Below are 22,609 nucleotides of genomic sequence, written 5' to 3' on the forward strand. Positions count from 1 at the left end.
GTCCATTCTCTTGTTTTCATAAGATTTCTGTTGAACTTATTTGTCCTACTTGATCTAAACACACAAAGAAAAGAAAAAAAACTTAAAATTCATCCAGCTTCGCATTCATGAATTGGTATAACTGAGCGAAAGAATAGTAACTTGTGTAATTGCCTTCTTTTTTTCTTTTCTGATTCATGGCTTTTAAAAAAAATTATCAACAACAAAAATTTCGTACCACAAAGTTGTTATCTTTTTGTAAGAAGTATATACGCCCATTTGTTTTACATATATGAGATAATGGTAAGACACCTTTACTTTGTAAAACATGGCACAAATATTATCATCATCTGCATTTGTTAAAAGCGTGACATGTTCATTGTAAAACGATATCTTTCTCATCATAAAAAGAACTCACATTTACTGTACAAAGCTTTTAGAATGCAGATAAGAAAGAGGAATATTTAAAATCAACCTACCAAATAATATATTGAATTTCAATCTCTTTCTATGTCTAGTCTCCTATTCTTGCCTGTAGCCTTAGGAGCTTCCCCGTGAAAGCACTCCCTGGCTACCCCTTCCCACTTCCACGTAGAGTTGCCACACGGTGGTAATCAGTTATACATGATGTTTCAGTATTCTCTCCACCTACTTCATATACAATTCCATGTGGTATGGCATCTACCCCATTACTTTACTAAAATGTTTCTGTTGCAGTTTCCAGTAAGCCTCTTTATCATCATCCAAGGACCATTTTCTCCATCTTCCTTGGCTTTGACATCCTCTGGGATTTGCTTCATGTTTGAAAATCTTCTAACTTGGATTCCATGATGGCACCTCATTTTTGTTTGCTTCTTATATTTGCAACTAACTCCTGTCTGTTTCCTTCACTTCCTTTGTTCTTCCTTTAGGTTGCTATATACATTAATTTTGCTTTCATTTGTAAACAGCAGAGTAACCAAATGACAGTGGCATAAACTACAGGATATTTATGAATTATTCAACAAGAAGTTAAGAGGTTGGCGGTCCCAGGGCTGATTTTGTAACTCAGACAGGAATCAAGGATCTAGGTTCTTTCCATCCTCTGTTCTGTCATTCTGTCTCTTGGCAATGTCTTTTCTCCTACTCACAAGATGGCCAACTAGCTCTAAGAAGACAGGAGGCAAAGGCAAAAAGACCTTTCTGCTCCTATTCTTGCCTTTAATCAGGAAAAATGCTTTTCTCAGAAATCTTTTCCTTACATCTCATTGGCCAAAAATGGGTGTTACGCCCACCCCTACACTATAATGGAAAAGGGAAAGAAATTGTCCTGACTTGCCTCGACCAGTCATGGTTCCCCCCTTGGCGCTGGCACAATGCCCCGAACACAGGCAAGAAAGAAGAGCCGACGGTCATGGAGTGGGCAACTGACAGGGGCAGCTCTGCTTACCTATCAGCTATGGCCGCTCCTTTAGACCAGTCTTTTTCTCTCCATATCTTAAAATCTCTTAGGCTCCATTCATCTTATGCCCAGAAGGAGTTGTTGTGTAAAAACAGCTGGGATGTGAAAGTGCTGTATAAACAGGAGTCTTATGTCATAGGAGATATACCATATTTTCCCAACAAGACTTACATTTAAAAAAAAATTTTAACATCTTTATTGGAGCATAATTGCTTTACAGTGGTTAGTTTCTGCTTTATAACGAAGTGAATCAGCTATACATATACATATATCCTCATATCCCCTCCCTCTTGCATCTCCCTCCCACCCTCCCTAACCCACCCCTCTAGGTGGTCACAAAGCACCGAGCTGATCTCGCTGTGCTATGCAGCTGCTTCCCACTAGCTATCTGTTTTACTTTTGGTAGTGTATATATGTCCATACCACTCTCTCACTTCGTCCCAGCTTACCCTTCCCCCTCCTCGTGTCCTCAGGTCCATTCTCTACATCTGCGTCTTTTTTCCTGTCCTGCCCCTAGGTACTTCAGAACCATTTTGTTTTTTAGATTCCATATATATGTTAGCATATATTTGTTTTTCTTTTTCTGACTTACTTCACTCTGTATGACAGTCTCTAGGTCCACCCACCTCACTGCAAATAACTCAATTTCGTTTCTTTTTATGGCTGAGTAATATTCCACTGTATATAGACTAACAATTTTAAAATAACTTTTTAGTAATTTTCTGTGTGTATTGAACCAAGGACCAAATCATCCTAATCCTTTCTGCAAAATTTATCTTCACCGTCTTTCCATTTACTATCTTCCTATTCTGGTCTCAGTCACCTGAAATCTTGACCTTTGTGGCAGAGTTCTATGTGTTTCTTCTACTTACCTTTCTCTGGCTTCTATGGGCTTGCTTCTTTTGGTTTGATGTTCTTCATGTTCTAACTTTTTTCCCTATTATACAATATAAACATTACTGCCAGGGTTCAAGTCCTTCAGCTAATCTTCTTTTTCCTATCTAAATCAAACACCAACTTCTCCTTAATATGAGTTCTCATCTTTCTAGTCAGGCCTCTTCGATAAACGTCCATGACCTTCAAGTCTCATTCCAATACCTCATCTAGGCTCTGCTGTTGCCCTTAGCTGGAAAGTTTGACTTTATTTCTTATACCACTTCACTACTCAGTGAGTGGACTACACAGGGTTTGAGAGCACCAGTAAAGCAAGTTACTTAATTCTTTGGTCTGATTGGAATCTACAAACTTACCTTAAATTGTTTCACCCTCCTGATGGGATTAAACTAATCTACGCCTGATTAAGTTATAATTTTTTCCATACTAGCCTTGGTACAAGTGTAGGAGCTACGTACAATAACCTAGTGTTGTACAGTTGCATTGAATGCTCATTAAATACTTCATGATTGATTTTCAAATAATTTAAAACATATATACTGTATTTTTACCTATTCTTCCTCCACTTCGTGTCCTTTCTATTGTATTATTTGCTATATACTGCTAGAGTAAGGATAAATTACAATGAGTCCCAGTGCGAGATGAGAGGATAAATTATGTGTATTTACCCCCTTCCTCTGGAGTGTGAAATGCCCACCACCTGGCTCTGACAGAAACAGAAGGTTGAAGGTCATGTCAAATATCATAGAAATAATGACTTGGCTATAGCAATTCCTAATCCTACCCAACTTATCCTTTGTCCACAAAGTCACTAGAGTATATTTTGTTCTCATCTCGATTTCAGACTTTGAGGGAAATAAGTGCGGTCACTTAAGTTCTGCCAGTTAGTACAATATCACGAAGGCAAACATTGTGCTAAAATTTTAAGAGAAAAAAATATGTGAATGTTGTTTTCAGAAAGATATATTTAGCTATGGAGTTTTCAAGAAGAAAAAATCAAATTGTAAATAAGAGAACCTCATTTTTAAGCATTTCCTTAGTTTCAATCAGGTTGGATCTTAAACTCAGGAGTCTTTTTGGTGGAGTAAAAGAGAAGGAATTAATTAAAGAGAGGATGAAGAGGTACCTAATGTGTTGTAACGATGATGAAGATGATTATGACCGTGATGGTGATAACAAACAGAATGACAGATTTCATGAGTCATCTGGTCATTAATAGCTGTCATCTGAAAAACATAGCTTTATAGGTAAGCTCCAAAAAGCTGGACATTACCCAATAGTTATTTCTGAATAATGTGCTGACCTAAATACATACAGCCACACAAGTAAGCATCACCTTTTAAACATTCATTTATTTATTAATTTTTTTGGTCTTGGATTTAACTACCCCAGTAGTTGCATGAGCTTTGGGTTTCAACACATACTTCTGCCTAGCAGAGTTCATTAACATAAGAAGATCGATAAGAATTTTCATATTTATCCCATTTCACAGAACTTGAGTATAAGACAGGAAGAAATAAGTGAATTGATTCTCCACTTGAGAGTTCTGTTAACTTGGAAGAAAACAGTAAGTCTAGTATGTGAGTATTTGAAGAGAGGGAAGGAAGACCTCACTTCCCTCCCCAATATCTTCCTTCATGTACCCCAAAGACCCCTGCTCTCTCATTTTCTCACTGCTTCTTTGTTCTGCTTCTTCTCCTCAGCTTTCCTGTTCCTCCACACACTAGACACCTAAGATCATGATTTTTGATCCAAGAGTAATACTTGAAGTTTAAAAGGGGGACATTTTTGAGTCCAGAACCCAAAATCTGAAAATAAGAAAAACTACTGATCTCTCATGTGCGCCTGAACTGCCTTTACAGAAGAAAAACAAAGTCAAAGAGAAATGAGACCAGCAATTAGAGTAGTGACTGTGCCCTGCTATTTGCGTTTCCCCTATAATTGTTCATTTCTACGCTGCCTTTGGGTTTCAGTAGGTCGTGAATTGTTTCTCATATTCAGAGCAACAATTGGAATTGTGTTGTCCTTTACGTCCACAAAAATATAGCTTACTAACGTAAGTTAATGACTGCAAAATGCTTTTTGTGTCTAGATGACTTTGTTATGGCATTTAAAGGTAGCATTTCGGATCAGCATGAAGGATGTTCAGGGAATGAGAAGATAGGAACCTTTCCCTTTTTTCCCCCTCCCTTCTTCTACCGAGTAGAAAGAAATCCAGTCCAGGTTTTGCCTTCGACTCTGCCTCTGAATTTCGGCTGTGCAATGTGTAGCACGTTTCTCTCCCGCCCCTCCTTTTTCCTTCCCTCTTGCCTCCAGTGTCTGTCTCCAGGATTTCTCTCTTCCTATTTCAGGAGGACTCTCACAGGCTCCCTCAGCCTGTGTGAAGCTGAGGTTTCCCCTAGATCCCGTATATCCCCAACACATACCTCCACGCACACGCGGCCCCAAGAACCCCGCGCTCACACCGACACACACTCGCGCGCGCACACCCCCGCGGTCGCCTGTCCATCTCCCTCCCGGGAGAGCCGGCGCGCGTCCCCACCTTCGCCGCACACTCCCGCGAGCCGAGCTCGCCGCGCGCTAGATAATTCTGCGGCTCGGAACTCGGATCGCAGCTCTCAACCCCCATGGTGGTTTTCTAAACATTTCTTTTCCTCCTCTTTCTCGTTTTTATTGCACCGTTTTCGGTCTGGGGGGCCAGAGGAGCAAGGCGGGTGCTTTCCCAGCCAGCCCTGGTTGGCTTGCCATCCTCCATCAGGCATATAAAAGTTTGCTGAGCATAGTCCAGAGGGCTGCGCTGCTCGTCCCCTCGGCTGGCGGAAGGGGGTGACGCTGGGCAGCGGCGAGCAGCGCGCCGCCGGCTCTGGCGGGCTTTCGGCTTGAGGGGCAAGGTGAAGAGCGCACGGGTCCCGGGGTTCACCGAGCTGGATTTGCATGTTGCACCATGCCTTCTTGGATCGGGGCTGTGATTCTTCCCCTCTCCGGGCTGCTGCTGTCCCTCCCGGCCGGCGCGGATGTGAAGGCTCGGAGCTGCGGCGAGGTCCGCCAGGCGTACGGTGCCAAGGGATTCAGCCTGGCGGACATCCCCTACCAGGAGATCGCAGGTAAGCGCGAGCGCGCGGCCCGGGCCGGCTGTAGCCCTCGGCGGCCGCACGTCTCCCGCGCCTCCGGAAGCCCTCCGCCTTCCCCCTGTTGCTGAGTTGTTGGTGTTCACTTTTCTGTCGGGGCTCTGCCGGCCGCCGCGCTTCTGTGCGGGGCGGCGGATGCTCCCGCGGCTTTGCCCGCGGGTGAAGGTGTGCGTCTCGGCTGCCTCATTGTGTGCACACGCGGGAGCGCCCTCCTTCCCTCCCTCCCTTCCTCCCGCGCCCTCGCGCCCCCTTCGTCGTTGGCCCCGGCCGCGCGGGCCGGGGAGCCCGGCACCCTCCGGGGCGGCCGCGGCGCGAGGGCAGATCGCCGAGCGGGGCGCCCACTCCGCGCCGCTCGCTCAGGCAAACTTGGAAGAACTGCGGCCGCAGTGTTGCCCAGCGCCACAGTCTGAGTGGCGCCTTCTCCGCTCCCGCCCTCGCGCCAGCGGGGGCGGTGGAGAGACGCGGAGGGCTCCCTTCGCCCCTCGGTCCCCTCTCCTGACCTTCGGGGAGGCAGGGCGCCCGGCGCCCGGGCCGCGGGCGGGAGAGGCTTGTGTGTGTGTGGGGGGGAACCCCACCGGGGGACTCGGCCTCCGACGTCGGCGGTTCCGGGCTGGTCTGGGGAGTTCGTGGGCTGCCCGTTTGAGATTTGGGGCGGGCTTTCCCGTTACGGTTTCTCAGTGCTTCCCTGATTGCGGTTGGTCACTCGCGGTTCGGGGACACCCCGGCCAGCCGGCGCCGCGCCCCGTCCTGAGCGCGGCCTCGGCCGCCCGTTCTGGGAAGCCGAGTCAACTTGAGCGGGTGGCTCGCTGGTGGATTCGTCCCGGGCTCCCGGGACCCCGCGTCCCCCGCGTGCCCGGCCACCAGCATTCCTCCACCGACAGCCCCTCCGACAACTTGCGCGGCAGCCTGGGTGCGTGTTTTCCGGCTCTTAGCTCCAACCGAACCCGAGCTTGTCGGGGGCTCGGTGAATGAAACGTGTTGGGGAGAGGTAATCCTGTGGCTGCGAGAGAGGCCAGGAGATGCTCCGGGGGCGCGGGCTGCGCAGACCCGGCAGCTGGAGTCCTCAGGGTCCTCGGAGGGTCGAGTCGAAACGCTGGATTTCTACCAGCCCAGCCTCTCCGCGTTTTGCCAAAGAACTGGTCGCTGGAGGGAAAGCATTTTTGCACAGATCTTAAAACATCACGGTTTCGATACGTGGTGGGATTGCTGTTTTATTGCGGTTGATCCACAAACTCTACAAGTGGGTTTTTTTACTCACACCGGAATGAGCACATTTCTAGAAATACAGGCATTGAAAAAAAACAGCGTACACACCGCGCCAACAGCGCGGAGCATTATATACAGGGAGCCTTTTTTAATTCTGAGCCAGACAGAGGCAGCCTCTGGTGAGTCGGAGGCGGAACCTGTGGTGAATTATAAGACCACTTTTCTCTCCCTGTCACTTCTTCTCCCTTTTCCAGAGCTCCTTAATTTGTTAATCAGTGAATAGAGAGACACTGCCCCCGCAGCTCCTTAAGTTTCTTAACTCTCCTTCCCTTTTGTCTACTGTTATTTCATTCTTTTTAATTAATTGATAAGGATCAGCTTTGCTTTTTCCCCTCCCCCCCAATCTCAGGGAATTCAACTTTTTAAAGGCGTAGAGTATGGACCACTTCTTGTAGGAACTTTTTCTCCTCTCATCTGGGCTTTTTCAAACTCTCTTTTAAACACACATATTTCCCAACATGATTTCAGATAAGATATCTCAAAGAAGAAAAGAGTTAAGTATTTTTAAATTGCTTCAGTATTCTTTAGTGGATAATGGGACCTTCAGCAGACTACAGTTCATCCTTACCAGAGGCAAATCTCCTTCATATCAGAGGGAAGGTTTTCGGTGTGTATGATTTCTGTAGGCCCCATTGACTTTCCTGAAACATTGCCAGTGGTTGAGATAAATTCTTCAGTAGAGTTTTAACTACAGAGGGTTTTTTTCCTCTTTTTTCTCCACCCCTTGACAATTACAGTGCTTGCTAATCAGTTGTGAATTTCTAAAACGTGTGCACTTTTGTTAAAATCACTTTCTAGGACTAAGGGCACTGTTGAGTTTGCCTAAACCCTCCTGTCCTTTGTGCCAGTGGAAATACTCAAGCTATAGGTCACTGGGAGGTCAGAGGCACATCTGATAGGAAAAGAAATGAATTGAAAGATAACTGTATATTAAGGACCAACATTTTTTCAAGGTAAATTTTACTCAGTGCTACCTATTGCTGTTGGAATGATCACTTAGGTGTCCTGTTATTAAATGAACACACTCTTCCTCTCTTCCCTCCTTCCTGATACCATTTACTTTTAATTATCTAGTATATCTTGGTTATCCTTCCCTTCAACTCCTTTCCATCCTTTGCCTTGTTTGGACTTTTACTGGTTTGCTTGAGAAGTGGCATGTGCTGTTAGTCTGCCAGGGAACATGAATTTAAAGGAACTGCTGTTCAGATTTCAGGTTCTTGAGAGCTGTTTCTAGTTGAAAGATATTTACAGGTAGCTTGCCTGGTAAAATAACTGAGAAGTAATAAGGACATTATGTTTCATCATGACATTATTAAAGTTTTACTCAGAACTCACAGTTGTGAAATAGTGTGCCCTTTTCCATTCTAGGATAAAAGGGAGTTCTTCAAACTCAACAGATGAGGGACTGTGATGGGTAATATATAAAGTTCGACTCTCAGAGAGTGCTTGGGAAAGAGGAGGCCTTCAGGGGGCAGCTTGTACCATTAATCTTCCCTCAGCCCTGATTTTAAACCATCCCAGGCAGATCAGATAGACTATCTGTTCTTGTTTCAAAGACCTCCAAAGGAATAGACCCTTGAGCCCCTCTCAGCAATCCATTCTAATACTTAGTAATTTTTGTGGTATCAAAATGTTTCCAGATATCTAGCCAAAAGCCTTCGAAGTGTGCTTGCTTATTTTCTCTTGTTCTATCTTCTGGGAAGATATTGAGCCATGTAGCATCAAGTTCTTTGTTAGCACTGTTACTCTGATCAAAGGTCAGTGTGAAACATGCCAGTTTTTCTTCCAGCATCAGAAATATTATCTCATTTTCCAATCCAACTCATCCTGATGGCGCTAAACTTCTAAAGGAACTCAAAACTGAAAAGAGCATCTGCTTAAAAGTCTGGGCAGTTCAGGGAATGTTGTTTTATGCTTACGGTGCCTCTATTTTATGCTTTGAGCCTTCTTGGAGTCATTCATTATAATATGCATGTGTTGCTTACTAGTGGTAATTTATTGGCTTACAGGTTAATGTTTTTCATTTATCTACTGCAACTTTACTTAACAATCTTTTATGTAGAAATCACTATGTGCCCGGCACCTATCTGAAAAACATTACTTACTTTAAAAACATTAAACATTGCCTTACTGACTTTTTCTAATAACTTAGATGCTATCATTATCCCCATTTTAAAGATGAAAAGACCGAGCAACACAGAGACAGATAATTAATTTGCCCAAGGATGACTCAGATAGCAAGTGATGAGGCTAGAGTTCAAACGCGGGCACTCTGACCCCAGGCACTGGAGTCCATCCACTTCACCTTGCCCACTGCCATTCTGTATTTGTCGAATGAATGCATGTAAAATCAATTCTTTCCTCATCTAATACATCTATAGCCTGGTATTATCAATCACCATATGCATTCGCTCACAGTTCTAGCTGAGTATTTTTCTATTTACTTGCAACATCTACAATTTTTCAAAATCACTTTGAATTTGGATTTTATGTTCTCTGGAATTGGCTACGCTACCACCAGTAAACTGTCTGTGTACTCGTGCATTTTCCCGATCATTGTATAGATCTGGTTATATGAAAGATAGAAAGTAAAAACATGTGTCGGTTTTTTTTCAATATACTGGACCTACTTTCTGAATATTGGGTTAGTCCAAAAAAACCTACTCCAGGAAATTATCATGGGGGTAGAGGGAATCCCCACATATTAGGAAAAACATATAACAAACTCTGTTCTCAATAATTTACTTTGCCACCTTTTTCCTATGTCAGGTATTTTGAGAGTCGGGCTATAGCTGGATATTAAGAAAGCAGTAAATTCTCTCCCATCTCTCTCTTTTTTTTTTTTTTTGCGGTACGCGGGCCTCTCACTGTTGTGGCCTCTCCCGTTGCGGAGCACAGGCTCCGGACGCGCAGGCTCAGCGGCCATGGCTCACGGGCCTAGCCGCTCCGCGGCATGTGGGATCTTCCCGGACCGGGGCACGAACCCGTGTCCCCTGCATCGGCAGGCGGACTCTCAACCACTGCGCCACCAGGGAAGCCCTCTCCCATCTCTTTAATATCAATCTATCTCAAAAATCTAAAAATCTGTCTCAAAGTCTAAAATTAAAAAAAATATTCTCTTATATTCCACTGATATACTAGTGGAATACTAGTATTCTAGTAGTATTAGATATATACTAATACTAGTATCTAGTAGTCTACTAGACTAGTATACTAGTCTTTCTTTATTGTTTTCAAATTTCAAAGTATGTAATGCTTCATTTTGTCTGGCCTTCGTCCAGCAGTCCTTTCCTTTTTTTGGTGGGCTTCCCGGGGAAAAGCTCTCCCTCCCTCTGCTCCCCAGCAAACCAACTTATTTGATACGTTTGCTGTTAACCCAACTCTTTTTTCAATTTTACATGTAGATATCACATTAACATAAATGAAAAAACAGAGTTTGGTAAGTCTTACTCTTTTGGAGACATATTAAATCTCCTAGTTTGGGATAAATAATTTAATTTCCATTTAGCTGCCTGATTCACAGAGTTCTGATTTCTTTGCCCTCTGTTTAGTTAGACGATGTCTTTAAAATCCTTTCGAAGAACACTGTGAGGTGGAAATGAGTTAGCGGAACTTCAAATGTTTTTTTTATGATTTGTCAAGTCACTAGATTACTAAAAGATTCACATTAATTCCAGGTATCAAAGCAATCTAAAATCTGGACTATTAGGAGTACCGCTTGTTAGACTCTTGATTTGGGAATTAATTTTAGAATGATCCTTGCAAACAGAGTTATCTTAGCTGATTTAATTAGAAGATGATATGTCATCGTTGAGAATAAGAGTTCATTTGAGTTGACTGATACACTTTTTTACATAAAACTTATATCTTTTAACCGTGCTGCATTGTAATAGCTTGTGAGCAGAAATGTAGGCCACTATCAAAAGTGATTTATAATATACAGCATTATGTTCTTTAAAATACTGTAGTATAAACATTGCATTATAATTTATGTGAGAGGGTGACTCGTGTTCTTTTACAATTATGGGTATTATGAACACTTAACAAAATATAAAATTGAGCCCTTTTAAACCAAAGTGACCTACCATTCAGTCACTAGATTTTTATAGAAATAGGAGTTTAGGATAAAAACTGTAGTAAAGGAATTATTGATAAAATAATTCATTAGCTTAGTCTTAATTCATATTCAAACCCACAAAAGTAACATCATAGGACTCTTTTTTCCTCCTTAGTTCACATCTCTCAAAAGACTTCTAGCAAGGCCAGCAAGGTGACTCAGAGTTGTCTTGCCAGTATAAACAGAATAATTAATATTTCAAACTTGGTGCTTAAATCCTTTTGCAGATCAAATTCTGCTCTCTTAAATCCTTTAGCTGGCACACAGCGAGACTTTAAGTAGTTTCATAGATTTCTCCAGTATTACTCAGTTTTTAGTGATTTACATGAGAGTGTTTGAAAGTGTAGTTGACTCCCTGGATGGCATGTTTGTAAATAAAGGGTTTCATAGTGCTAACTCTTGGGTAAAGGTTTAAAAATTCTAATAATCCTGGATGGAAATATTTAAGAGTTTTTAATAACCCTGGATGAAAAATATTTTTAAACAAATGCACCAGTTAGTAACAAAGAAAAATAGAAATTTGATTCCACATTTACACATTATTCAGGTTATTATTTTTATAACCTATTCTCCATTTCTTTTAGTCATTTATGTTTCATTTTTCCAATAACTAGTTCTTATTTACCTACTATGTGTAAGTCACCACGCCAGGGACTGGCTGTAGGGCCCCAGGGAATTTTAATCCCAGCAGGGAAGCAGAAATTAAGGGCACCTTTAACAGTGAACGGCTGAGATGAGTGCACAGCACTAGGGTACCTGGCACTGGGAAAGCATTCAGTAGGATCATGTGGGGACTTCCCTGGTGGTCCAGTGGTTAAGACTCCGTGCTTGCCCTGCAGGGGGCGTGGGTTCAGGTCTCTGGTGGGGGAACTAAGATCCCCCATGCCTGGAGGTGCGGCCACAGTAAAGAAATAAATAAAAAGAAAAAAATTTTAAAAATGGAAAAATTATAGGATCCTGTGTTCTGATCACAGGGTTATGGAAATGCCTCCTTGAAGAAGAGCGATGGGCTCCGAAGCGTGAGTATAGAGTCAGCAAGAAGGGGTGGGGGGAGCAGAGGGCACACTCATTGCCTTTATGGAAAGAAGGCCCTGAAAGCATGAGAGTTCCAGTTTACATGATCACTGCGAGCCATTCTTTTACATATGAAGGAGTCCCAACATAGAGCAGTTCTAGGAGTGAGAAAGTAGAAAGTTAACAGTATCACCCGGTCCCAGGTTCTCCCCATCTTTTGGCTCTTCCATCCTCATTCCATTCATCATCCAGGTCAGGACCATGATGGAAACAAGATGGCTACTGGAGTACCAAGAGGCAAAGGGGCAATGCCCAGAGGCATAGAAAGGGACCATTTCTTCCCATGGGCATCTCTCTGTTGATGAGGCATACTAGCCTCAGCAGTCCCTCAGCAGATTTACCCACCCTTCTCATTCCAGAATTGCCTCCTATGCCCATGCTTGGAAGAGAAAGGAAAAGGACTACGGCTGTTAATCTGAACTAGTCACAGTTATACCCTAAGACAGGCTGGTAGTCACCTTTCTCACGTATATGGCCACTGAAATGCTTGGTTAATCTTCATAATCTTAATAAGGAACGTAGGGGTATCAGAGGAATTGAGAGGAATGACTCAGACTTTCTGAATTAAGTATTTGGCATTCTTGCTTTAAACCAGTGTTCCTCGACTCTGGCCAGTGGTGAACTGATAAATGTTAAACAATTGGCTCTCTGGAGGGTAGTGTGTGGAGAGACCTGATTTGTAGCATTTGCCAATTTTTGTGGTTTAAATGTTCCCACTGTGACCGGTCTTGAGCTACTAACAGCTCACCACCTGGCTTACAAAATTCCAGAAGATTTAACAACTGGCTCTTTCGAGTTGGAAAGAGCCAGGGCTATCCTGGAATCATGTGAAATATTAAGAAAAATACCTGCACTTGGGCTTCATCTTCAGCTAGTCTGATTTAATTGGTCTGGGAAGGGTACTTTCCCTCCCTCCCTCCCTCCCTCCCTTCCTCCCTTCTTCTCTTTCTTTCTTTTGAAAATTTCCCAAGTGATCCTGATGTGCGTCTAGGGAAGAGAGCCAGTGGTCTGGAGCAGTGCTTCATAAACTTTATCATGCATCAGAATCACTGGAGGCCTTGTTAAACGCAAACGCCTTGGTCATCCCCACAAGTTCTGACTTAGTAGTTCTGGGATGGGACCTGTAATCTGCATTGTTAACAAGTTCCCAGGTGACCTTGATGCTGTTGGTCTGGGCACCATCCTTTGAGTTTCTGGGGGCCACATTCTGGGTGCATTCAATGTGGTTTTAAGTACATGTTTTTGTCAGGGGAGACAGTCATATCTGAGCAATGATTTTGTGTTATTTTTCGCCTTGACCTTGGGTAGGAATCTCCACCCAGAAAGAGTTGCTGCTTCCAAACTGCGCACCCCGACCCTGTTTCCTCAGCGTTCTTCCAAATGTCTACATCGACCACTAGGGGGACCAAGGGAAAGAGAGTGACTGGCTCCCTTCTATCGGTCATCACCTGTGCCGGGAGCAGAAGGGGCCTAACCCAGCTGCCCTGGGCACTTCTCCGCCAGTAAAATAACACCACAGCATTGCTTTAAAGGGGAACTGGGAAAAGTCATTTTAAGTTTCTTTCACGGTAGGATCCCTATTATTCTTTGCTAATATGGTAGGCTCCCTATGGGTATGTAGGACTCATTTTGGGGGTCTTTTTTAGAACATTTCTGGTCAAGAGTAATACCAACCCTCCCCCCACCCCTCCCCGGCACCATCCCGCCTTGAGCTATTTTTCCTGTGCAGATCTAGCCGTTTGTTCCTGACTTCCAGGTACAAGGAGACTACATTTGGAGCTGGTCACCCTTCATTTTATACACATTTAATTAAAGATGTAGCATAATACATTCTGGACATGCACACCAGTGTTCTGTAGGCTTTATCAGCTAGTGGATTTGCTCCTTACATTTCTTGGATTTCTTGAGAAATCGACTTCCTCTTTTTGTGCCCCCAGAACAGCTGAGATTAGCAGGGGCAAGTGCTCCTCTGCTGAATTTCAGGGAACTAGGGGTGTTTCCTCTCAAGGTTGCAATGAAGTTGAGGCAACTCTTTTCTTTGCAAAGAAAGCACTCTGAGGTCTTCCAAAAAATGATGACTAACTTTCAGTTATTATTTTCTTAATGGGTCAGAATAGCTCAAAGTCAATAGCACTTTTGCAATGAACTTGAAAGAGCCACCATGCTTTTGGCTATTAGAGATATTTTCAAGTGACAGGCCTTAATTTTTTTTCCTGAGGAAGTAAGAAATGTTGTCCTTTATCTGTTTGCTTATCCTATTTTATTCCAAATCCCAATGATTGGGAGTTTTTAAAACTTAAAAAATTTAAGATCGCTGATTTTTAAACTTTTTTTTTTTGTAGCAAAAAGTTTAACAAATGATTTTGAAGAGTTTAAGTGCTCTTTGACATAATGGGAGCTCTATTTGGAAAATAAGAATTTGTAATTCTGAAGTATTAATTATCTGGAAATGCAAGATTCCTGAACATTCCTGCTTGATCTGTTCCAGCCTCTCCTCCAGCTATATGTTTGCACTGAATTTAGGGAACATAATTGACTGTTACTTTTACATTATCAAGTGCTAATGTGTGAAAGGCTTTTACTGTGCTTTTACTACTCATTTGATTATGTGGTTATCTTATTCAGTATTCTTTCACAAACTTGGGGGTATTCAGACACCAGGAGGTCAAGTACTATGTTAAAAGCTCAGGCTGGGAGCTTTCCTGGTGGCGCAGTGGTTGAGAGTCTGCCTGTCGATGCTGGGGACACGGGTTCGTGCCCCGGTCCGGGAGAATCCCACCTGCCGCAGAGCGGCTGGGCCCGTGAGCCATGGCTGCTGAGCCTGTGCTCCGCAACGGGAGAGGCCATAGCAGTGAGAGGCCCGCGCATCGCAAAAAAAAGAAAAAAAAAAGCTTAGGCCAATATTTTATATGACTGCCATAAAGAATATATTCATTTCACCTATATTACCATATGGCTCTCATAAAAGGTCAATTTCAATTGAATATTATAGGTTGTGAGCGGCAAATCTTATGTCATCAACAAAATCATTACATATAATCTCTTCAATTACCACCTTCCCTTCTTTAAGAAAAAGGAACTTGGGGATTTCTTAAAATCAGAGATCTTCATGATGTGTTTTGTATACTAGACATATAAAAATTGTATAAACCCATGTTTTTCTATTTTAATTAAAAAAATACATGTAGGGTGATCACACTTAAATTCCAGTTAAAACAGTACATTAGGTGCAACAGATATTCACAGCAGAAAACCATGAAATTGTACTTTTTCATTTTGTTATATTAATTTAACAAATAAACTTTGAGTCAGTTTCTCAGCCTGGGTTATTGCTGTAAAGATAGATAATTTAATATTGTAAGAAGTTATATGCATAAACATAAACGAACTGCTATGATTAAAGAATGGCGATTTATTTTTGTCCAGAACATGCTTATTATTAAATTATACAAAGGTTTGCAGTTTAATAAAGTGTTGACTATATATAAAAATATAGGTTATACTTATCTTAATTCTATGTAGTAACAAAGGTGCATTTTGTCACTGGAATAACAATTTCCTATAACTGAGAAACCTGTAACGCATTTTAAAGTGAGTTTTAACCTTTCTAACCATTAGTTTATAAAGTACAACTCTTGACAAAGCCATTGTGATTCCTCTGAAATATTTATTTTCAAAAATATGATGTGGTATTGAAAAAAAAAGTTTAAAACTGCTCTCTGTTTTGAAAGGCTTTGAAACAGTATTCTTTGGGAGAAAAAGAGCCTCTCTCCCAATTAGTATCATCAGGAAAAACAGAAAGATGGAATACAAATAAGCGAGAGCAGGCTTTTCCCAGGGTGACACTTCCTGAAGCTGTCTTCGTGCTGGGCGACAATTCTCATTTTAACCTAATGAAGCGTTAGAGAGAACCAGTGTCCTAAGAGAGAAGCCTGGAGGTTTCTGGAAGTCTCAGGCTGCCCATCTCCTCCCAGGCACTGACGGGGAGCCGCTGCCTGGGACTTCTGAAGGTGCCAGGGATGCCCAGGAGGAGGCTCTGCCGTGCAGCGCCAGCCTGTAGGTGTACCACCTTCGGCCACATTTCAGCCTGGTTCCTGTGGAATTGATTTTCACGGCTCATGACAGAAGCTGTTTTCAGCCCTTGAAGAGGAAGTGGCTGGGCTGCTCCTCTCACACAAACAGCGAATTGCTCCCTGGCTTTCAGAGCCTTCGAGGTCTGCTACCTTAAGGTTCTAATGGCCTTTTAACAGTGTTTCCAGCTGAGCAGCAGATGTAAAGGATAGTGAACATTGAAAGCACTGTTCTTTTTTTTTTTCCCCTCCCGGAAAGAATCATTTTTTAACAGACATTGTACAAACACTGTATCCCAGGACCTATTCAGCGGCATGTTAGATTTGAAAAACTGAACCAAATCTCCAATAAATATATTGTCGGTGCCATACATCTGCCACCTCGCTGGGTTCCGTGTCCCATTTTACCGGCCATCAGGAGCTGCGATCGTGTCACCATTAGTAGTGGCCCCGTTTGGTAATACCTCATCAGGGAAAAAAAGAATTAATGAAGCCCCAGAAAGCCTCTAAAACCCCTTGTACTTTCAGTCCATTCATTTTGATCCTAAAAATGACAGTGTATTTCTGAAAGCAGTACACTGAGCTTTTAGAATTATATCCAGTCTGCCTTTGCCTCCCTTTCTGTTGTTTTGACGGTTCGTTTTGTCCACCTGTGGGGCAGGGGGGTGAAGGGTTTCCCGAATAGGCGGCTCTGTGCTCCCTGCAAAGTGAACTTCAGGATCTTTGAACTAAGGTTTGGTCTGAGGTTGGTATTTCCGTCTTTTGGGCTTTGGGGAAAAAAATTAAACATTACTGAGAAACACTGGTCGAATTGGATATTTTCCATTTAAAAAAACAATAGAGAAATAGTACGTCTTTCGATTTCACTTAGGTCCAAGCAGTGCTTCTGCATTTCAATTTTCCAGTGGTCACTGGACAAGAGAAAACCAGCCATGCAGATACGGCATGATTCCTCACTCCGGGAGCTCACCTGTTTTACAAGCTTTTGGAAGACCTTTAGGAAGTATGTGAACTGCCACCATATTTTTTCCCCAAAGTTGAAAACATAGACACGTTGCCACTCCAATGGGAAAAGGCACACGATTTCCTCTCCCTGCTTTGCTGCTTCACTCACGCGACCCATCTGGTTTTTCTCAGGACCTCCCACTTGCTGGGTAACTTGATGGGTAAAAAATTTTAGTGTGATCAGTTAAGCTCTTCTCAGTAACAGTGGATCATGTGGGGTACTTTCTCTGGTTTTAAGCAGAGGCTGGCTTTGACTTCTCGCTCTACTATGGACCTCTCTGTGCTTCAGTTTCGTCATCTGTGAACAGGGATGCTAACAGTCCCTACCTCTCAGTGTTATGATTGTATTACATGATTTAACATTTAAGCTTTTAGAATAGTGCCTGGCATATAATAAAGGCTATATACAAGTTGGTTAAACAGCAAACGCTAGGTAAGGAAATCAGTCTCTTCCATGGGTCTAGGAAGTGTCTCTTCCCCAGGAAAGCAGGGGGAAGAGGGAGTTTCCTTGGGCTCCTCCCATCTCCAGGGTCCTGCTGGCCCGCACAACTGATACTATGATCTGATCTTGTGCAACTTGGGAAGGGCCTGGTAGCCCCCTTTCCTGAAGTATTCACCCTCACGTTGGCCATTCTGGCCCTGTAGGCCTCCTGAAGCCCTGACCTGTCCCTCATCTGGCCTCTGGCCCACCTGTAGCCTTCATTACCTTCTGGTTTACCACTCAGCTGCCTTCTGAGCCTCCAGCAGGGCTGTATGAACTGCTGGGCCAGACCTGTGTCCCCTGGGTGTGGGTGCAGCCCTCCCTCTGAGCGCCCTGTGTCTCCAAGTTTACCCTAAGGTTGGTGTCAGGTAGCCCACCGGGCAATCTCTTCCCAGGGTCCTAAGCAGAATTTGAGCCAGAAATCCCTTTTCTCTTTGGCTTCCTGTTTTGATGCAAAGCTCAGAGAGGAGAAACTGGAAGACGTGGGGAGCCGTTACCATCCCCGTGCTTCCTTTCTTCCCGCGACCTCTGGGGCCAGGATGGGTTTGCTACCCTTTCTCTTCCTGGCTGGACCTCAAGCCCTTCATGCAGGTTTGAAGACTTTTCTCCTGAAAAGGTCCAGTAACAGATACCCATGCCTCTGGAGGTGGAAGCTTGTAAGAAAACAGTGAATTAAGGGGCAAAAATATTGAATCAGTTAAGTATCTGCAAAATATCTTCCCCATTCCATAAACAAGATGAACGCTTCCAAAGAATCTCTCAAACATCAAGTGAACTGGAAATAATATGAATTCCTTGTTTATATGGGAATCTTTGGGCTTCCTGGAAGATGGTACCATACAGAAGCAAAAGGACTTAAGTCCTTGTTTTGTGCTTACTAATCGATCATTTTAAAGTTTCCTTACCTCTTTGAATCCCAGGATCCATATCTATATAAAAGGGCAATACTGTAGGTTGGCTTATAACATTTTTTTGTGAGGATTAAATGGCATAATGCATGTGAACAGCCTGACAGAAATCTTCGGTAAATGTTAGTTCTTTTTTTCCCCAATTCCCTCCTGACACACGTACCGTGATGAGAAATCTGCCTATTTCTTAATCAGAAGAGGAGAGAGAAAACCTAGTAGGCTGTAATCCCCACTCTAAGACTTAGTCACTTTTAATTTCCTTCTAAGAGAGAAGCTTTAATGGAACGTTAAAAGGTGATCCTAAAATGCTGTTAAATGTCAAATAGCAAATCTTTCAAAAACATTTATTTCTCTTCTTTTTGGTCTTCTACTTGGAAATGGCTCTGAAACTTCTCTTTCAGACCATTCTCACTGGTTTGTGTCGCGCATGCCACCAGCAGAAGGATATATAGCTGTGACGTTGCCTTGATTATTTTAATTTGCTTAAACCAGTGGTTCTCAAAATCACCCAGAAGGTGTGTTCAAGTGCAGGCTGCTGGGCTCCATGCTAGGAGTTTCCGATGTAGTAGCTCTGAGATGGGGCCAGTGCCCAGGTGACACTGATAGTCCTTGGATCATACTTTGAGACCCACTGGCTTAAATTTTAAGCCTTAAACCATCAAAGGTCAGTTTGGTTCTCCAGTGGCTTAAGAATAAATTTCGACCCTGTTGGTTTGACATTCAAGATCTCAAACTATCCTTCCAGTTTACTCCTAAGCATCCTTCTAGAAATTTCTGTCTGATAAAAACTTTTCCACTAAACTTCATTTTCTTTCTGTGTCTCATTTCATTTGCTAATACCTCATAACAAGGCTTGGTCTGTCCTTCTCACTTTTCTCCACTAATGAAAATCCAGTTGAGCTCAGATTCCCCGTCGTGAATTTGTCCTAGGCCATACAGTCCCTAACTATTCCTTCTTTGCCAAGCTTGTGGAATGTTTGTGTATTCATTTGGTAATTAATCAAATTCTGCCTTCCCATGACTCTTATCATGTATCCTGTCATTAAATGAGTCTCTTAATTTGTGTTTCCCAAATTTGCCTGTGTGATAGCTGAGGGAACTTTCGTACACATTGGTACTCCCTCGAACATAGAGCTTGGGCATAGTAGATACTCAATAAATAGTTGACTACTCCTTAATCAGAAATATAAAGAGATTTTGGAGGGGGGCGTCTGGGCTTCCAGACAACTTTCAGTAAGATCAAAATTAAATGGTGTGGTATAAAGACACCCTTATATTTTCTTTGAAAGATTGCGGCTGATACGTTATATTAGCTTAGCCAGGGGAAATCAATTTGTGAAAGTGTAGACCACCAGAGTTTATTGCGTAGAACATGCATTTTGTTGCTTTCATTTTATTTTAGAGTATAACGTTTCTTCCAATGAAACACCTGCTATATATAGGTATATGACTATCAAAATGTTTTTTTTTTAAGTGTCATTTTTTAGCTATCACTGACAGCAACTTTCAAATACTTGAAAAGATTAGAGGAGTTAAATGTAAAGAGTACTTTAAATTGCAGTGACATTTCCTGGGAGATAAAGAAATTGATAGAGAGGAAAGTTAGTTTAAAAACGTCAGGCCTTTTTAAAAGGATAAAGCCATCACATTATATCACCGTTGGAATGATCTATTTATGATGGAAGCTTTGAATAATAAGTTGTGCCACTGGAGTGCTCATAGGAACTACTTGTAATTTTGTGAATTCCACTTTAAACTGTTAGCTAACTAAGTTCCCTTACATGTTTCAGGTCAGTACAAATTTATCTTTAATTAGTTGGTTAAAGAAAAACACCCACAGTTGCCCTGCCCTTGAGGTACCCAGAGAAGAGTGAAGGCAGACATATAGATGATTAATCTCAATACTGTGTGGGAATGGAGTGATAAAGGTGCTGGGAGCCTAGAGAAAAGCAGGTAGAGGTGGGAGGACAGGTACAGGTAACATATTGGAGGCGGAGGGGGAGAGAAAGTGAGGGCTCTGAACCAAGGATTCTGAAATGCCTTTTTTCTCCACTAGAACAATTTATTTCTTATACAGTATTACTTGTCCTTCCACATAAATGGATGAACCCTAATTATATAGTAAATAGGGAAGGTTAAATTCCTCTGTTAAATACGTCATGCCTGTGAACTCCCTAAGAAATGGGCAACAATGATTTTGAAAAGTTTCATCAATCTTTGTTCAAGCAAATAGAACATGCATCTGTCCTTAGGGAATTGTATAAATTACTCAAGAATGATATTTAACCCCCAATTATTTTGGCTTCTATATTTTAATAAATTTTCTACAGAAGTATTAAAAAGATAACCACATTTATCCCATGTGACAATCTCTGTTTAAAGATGTAGTTTTAAATGGCAATAATTCTGCCATTTCATATACGAACCTTCCTTTGGTGACATTAGCATACGATTGTGCTGTGTATTTTAAAAATTCACAGACATTATAGCTACCCTGTTGAAGTGGGTATGATGTGTATAAATAGACACATGAGTATTTTGATAATCAAAGATGACACTAATGGTGAGGCAATTTTTTTTTGGCCATGGTTGGCTGAAAAGAACAGCTCATGCTCTGAATCCCTTTTACTAACTTTCTCGCGTAGATAGTGTAATAAGTGATTCCAGCTGGAGGAAAGGTGAAACCCAGTGAGCTTTTTTGTGCCCTCTTTGATCTAACTTGGCTTACTTTTTAGTTTCTATGTTTTCTATCACTTTTGAAACTGTGAACATTTCAACTCGTGCTGCTGTACAGTTTGCATATGAAGATGTTTTAAGCAGGTTCTGAAATCATAAAAAGTAGGGAGGATGCCCAGATGACAACAAGCAGAAAAATTCCTCCTTTAAATAAAAGGCTCCATTCTCATTTGGAAAGCAAAATGTGCTCTCATAAAAGTAACAGCTGCAAAAAAAGCAGGAAGGCAGAACACACTAATCTAAGTTGTGAAATATGTTTGGGTAGCTTAACAGAGATTTAGCTGTTTCTGAGAAAAAAATCAAAATCTAATTTTAAAATGAAGGTATTTAAAAGCCTGGAGCAAGAGAGCCTTATTGATGGAGTTGGTGAGCAGCCCGGATACAGCCACTTCCCTGCTCTGGCTGGTGGCTCTGTTCTGCAGCGGGTGGTCTTACGCTGCAGCCCGTGGTCACATGTGTCAGCAGGCACCTGTCTTTTCAGAAAGCAATGGGTGATGAAACAAGGGAGTGCCAGAGAGAGTTCATTTCTCTTAAATGATTTTGTCTTTCTTAAAGTTGATTTATACAAATTGATATTTCTTTCTAAAAACAAGGTTCAAAGTTGTTTTTCCTTCCCACATGGAATTGAAGCTCTGAACTTAGGATTTCTTTAGGTGTTATATATATTGATCCTCAGGGTGTCCTGAACTTTTCCTAACAGAATAGCAGTAGCATTGAAGGTGCTGTTTCTTTTTAAATGGTATGCCTGATTTCTGAATGAAAGATGTAACGCTCTGTCAGAAATATGTATGTCTTGGGACACTGTTCTCAGGGACTGGACCAATTTCCTAACCTGGAAAGTATCAGCCTCTATACACAGTGTATACTTTTGAGATTGGGGAATATGATGGGTGTGTGTGTGAACTCACTACTGCCACAATAAATAATAACAATCTAAGTTTTGTTATAGACTAATAATAAATCTGGTTTGCTAAAGTATACATTGCAGCTGTGATAGACATGCTAATTTTATTTTCTACTCTTTGAAGGAAGTTTCTCTGTTCATTTAAAAAAATGGAGGACAGCTATACTCAACACTGTACCACCAATGCTCATGGAAAAAGGGGACAGACCCTAAGGGTGCTGTACTTTCCTATGGACGAGGGAGATCAATTTCTTTTTCTATGAAGGAATGCGTTTAGAGGGAAAAATTCTTCCCATCTATTACCTCTTGCAATATTTTATTTAAACATTTTGGAGCGGTAATCACTTTCTAACATTTATTGCAAATATAAAATATAAATATCTGATATATTTGATTAGTCTCCATTAGTCTATAAAGTCCTAGAAGGCAGGGCCATGTCTGATTTATTTGGGCATGGCTGTCAATAAGGCATTCAGTGCACACATACTGAATGTACCAAATTATGACAACGACCTGGGCTTTCACTTGATTCCTAGATAACAACCTCTTTGTATCAATAGATGTTGACCAACTCATGTATATTCTATGTTATGAAGGGCATTCTAT

At 42.1% G+C, this 22,609-nt stretch overlaps 1 protein-coding gene across 4 annotated transcripts in view; it reads left to right on the top strand.

Moving 5' to 3' along the window:
• Window positions 1–4,735: 4,735 nt before the first annotated feature.
• Window positions 4,736–22,609, top strand: part of GPC6 (glypican 6) — a 1,079,647-nt gene continuing 1,061,773 nt past the window's right edge. For 2 of the 4 annotated variants that reach the window (XM_079902538.1, XM_079902542.1), the window contains exon 1: window positions 4,736–5,418. In XM_079902538.1, coding sequence (XP_079758664.1) covers window positions 5,259–5,418 — 160 coding nt within the window. In that variant the 5' untranslated portion in view covers window positions 4,736–5,258. The remainder of the gene's footprint in view (window positions 5,419–22,609) is intronic. The other 2 variants (XM_079902543.1, XM_079902540.1) reach the window with 2 other exon arrangements.

This window comes from Stenella coeruleoalba (genome assembly GCF_951394435.1).
Source record: "Stenella coeruleoalba genome assembly, chromosome: 18".
NCBI lineage: Eukaryota > Metazoa > Chordata > Mammalia > Artiodactyla > Delphinidae > Stenella > Stenella coeruleoalba.